Source organism: Perkinsus marinus (genome assembly GCF_000006405.1).
Source record: "Perkinsus marinus ATCC 50983 genomic scaffold scf_1104296951958, whole genome shotgun sequence".
In the NCBI taxonomy this organism is placed as follows: domain Eukaryota; phylum Perkinsozoa; order Perkinsida; family Perkinsidae; genus Perkinsus; species Perkinsus marinus.
In genome coordinates this window covers 14,651-16,425 of record NW_003209085.1, presented here as the reverse complement: position 1 = coordinate 16,425, position 1,775 = coordinate 14,651, and the positions used below count along the sequence as shown (strand labels likewise).

Sequence of the window (1,775 nt, the reverse complement as noted above, 5' to 3'; positions counted from 1 at the left end):
AAAGAGTCTCTGCCAGGCCCCTCGCGTGCTCTTGTAGATACTATAATCATCATCATCAATACCACGCCACTTGCAGAAATACCCTCTACTCGATGTTCTCTCGTTAACTCTTCCAATCTCACTTCGATCATCCCGTTGGTCCCAGACTCGACACTATTCCCAATCTGTAATGCATCATGATGATGTTGACTACTGTGATGCTTACCTCAGCATTGGTGCTCTCCATCTCCTCGGAGGCCTCCGTCTGCACCTCTGAAGGCTGCCTTCCAATTCCCAACTTAACCTAACCTCACAACGAATCCCCCTTGAGGGGGGGATTCCTCAACTACTTCAGCATCCAAGCACTGTAGAGAGTCCTTAGTGGTGGCACGTAGGTCCGCCAACTCACTCGATAACTGACGACATCACATCCGAATGCCCAGCCAGGGAAGCGTGTAACCCACTGCATCCATGCGGACTTCCAACTGCCCTCCATTGAGGCGCCCCTCGAACCGCTCTTCCAACTCCTCTATAGTTACCTTCATCTCGTTCTCTCTCTCACTCATCCTAAAGCGACTCTTCTATTCACTTACAGCGCTGGATGGTCATATGCCTCATCATCATTTCAATTGATAATATGAGCCAAGCCATCACCATAGGGAACTCAAGCTCCTCCAACTATGGCCTACTTCGACAGCATTCTATCCTCCACCTCGCGTGTGCTCTGCACGATGCGTGAGTCGACGCTCTCAAGCGTGTGAGTGTCCTTCCTACTAGGGTGATAGTGGTCCTCCTACCTAGTTCAGCCTCACCTCATCTCCGAAGATACTTCCTCCACCTCACTACGAAGATCCTCAACCTATATCACGAATGTGTATGTGGGATAGGGGGGACTACAGACCATCGCTTTCAGGTCAATCAGAGCCTTCCGATCCCCCTTAGAGGCCTGCTCGAGGACCTCGTGCGTTTCTTTACGACACTCCTCACGAGAAGCAGCCACTTCCCTGAAATGCATGAATACGGAGATTGTGTGGTGAGCACGTGAGTTGCGACAATCACGACTCAAAAGGGGATACGGATTAGGGGAAGGAAGACGAACCCTGTTTGTGCCGGAGGTTCCGGGTTCGACACCCACGCCCGGCATATGGGATAAACCACCTTCGACACTTATCCAAATGCTCTGCCAATTTCTTATCAGCCGCAACCGCCCATTGCCGTAACTCCCCTCGAATGCCCTCATACATGCTTTGCTGACTCTAAAAACAACAAGTGGCAACCATACCACACCTCCGCCACTTCTCAGCCTCACTGATCGGAGACTCTCAGTGGTGAACGCTAGAGCGTCAAGCGCTTCTTGTTGCTTCAACAAGGCCGTTGTTAAATCAAACCTACAACTCAGATAAACCAATTGTGATAGACTTGATCAAAAGCCTCCTCAGTGAGGACACAACGAGTAGTTGAGGAACGTAGCTCGAAATGAGAAGTAGTAGTGCGAGCACACTGGATGCACGGAGCAATTTTTCAACGTGAATGGTTATGGTCACCTGGCTCTGGCTGTATCCTCTTTTGGGGCTTGATAGGTAGAGGAGTTCATCTCAACCGTGGCCCAAGGAACGTGACACTGAATAGATATTGGGTGGGTATCACCCATCAGCACTAAATTGACTTATCGCATACTGTTGGAGAGGTATTTTGAATGTCTCCCATAGGCCTCCTTCCAATGCTTGACAAATGCTTGTCCGTCTCCGCCAAGATAGCCGCTACTACTGATGGATCATATCTAATGTGAGTTAATA

At 49.7% G+C, this 1,775-nt stretch overlaps 1 protein-coding gene across 1 annotated transcript in view; it reads right to left on the bottom strand.

Annotated features, from left to right (window-relative positions):
* The window catches only part of Pmar_PMAR009703 (conserved hypothetical protein), a gene marked incomplete at both ends in the record, with an annotated part of 3,784 nt that extends 2,561 nt beyond the window's left edge, over positions 1-1,223 (bottom strand). Inside the window, 7 exons of the mRNA XM_002777344.1 lie at positions 206-283; positions 330-395; positions 444-546; positions 669-749; positions 792-838; positions 881-983; positions 1,138-1,223. Coding sequence (XP_002777390.1) covers positions 206-283; positions 330-395; positions 444-546; positions 669-749; positions 792-838; positions 881-983; positions 1,138-1,223 — 564 coding nt within the window. The remainder of the gene's footprint in view (positions 1-205; positions 284-329; positions 396-443; positions 547-668; positions 750-791; positions 839-880; positions 984-1,137) is intronic.
* Between the last annotated feature and the right edge of the window lie 552 nt (positions 1,224-1,775).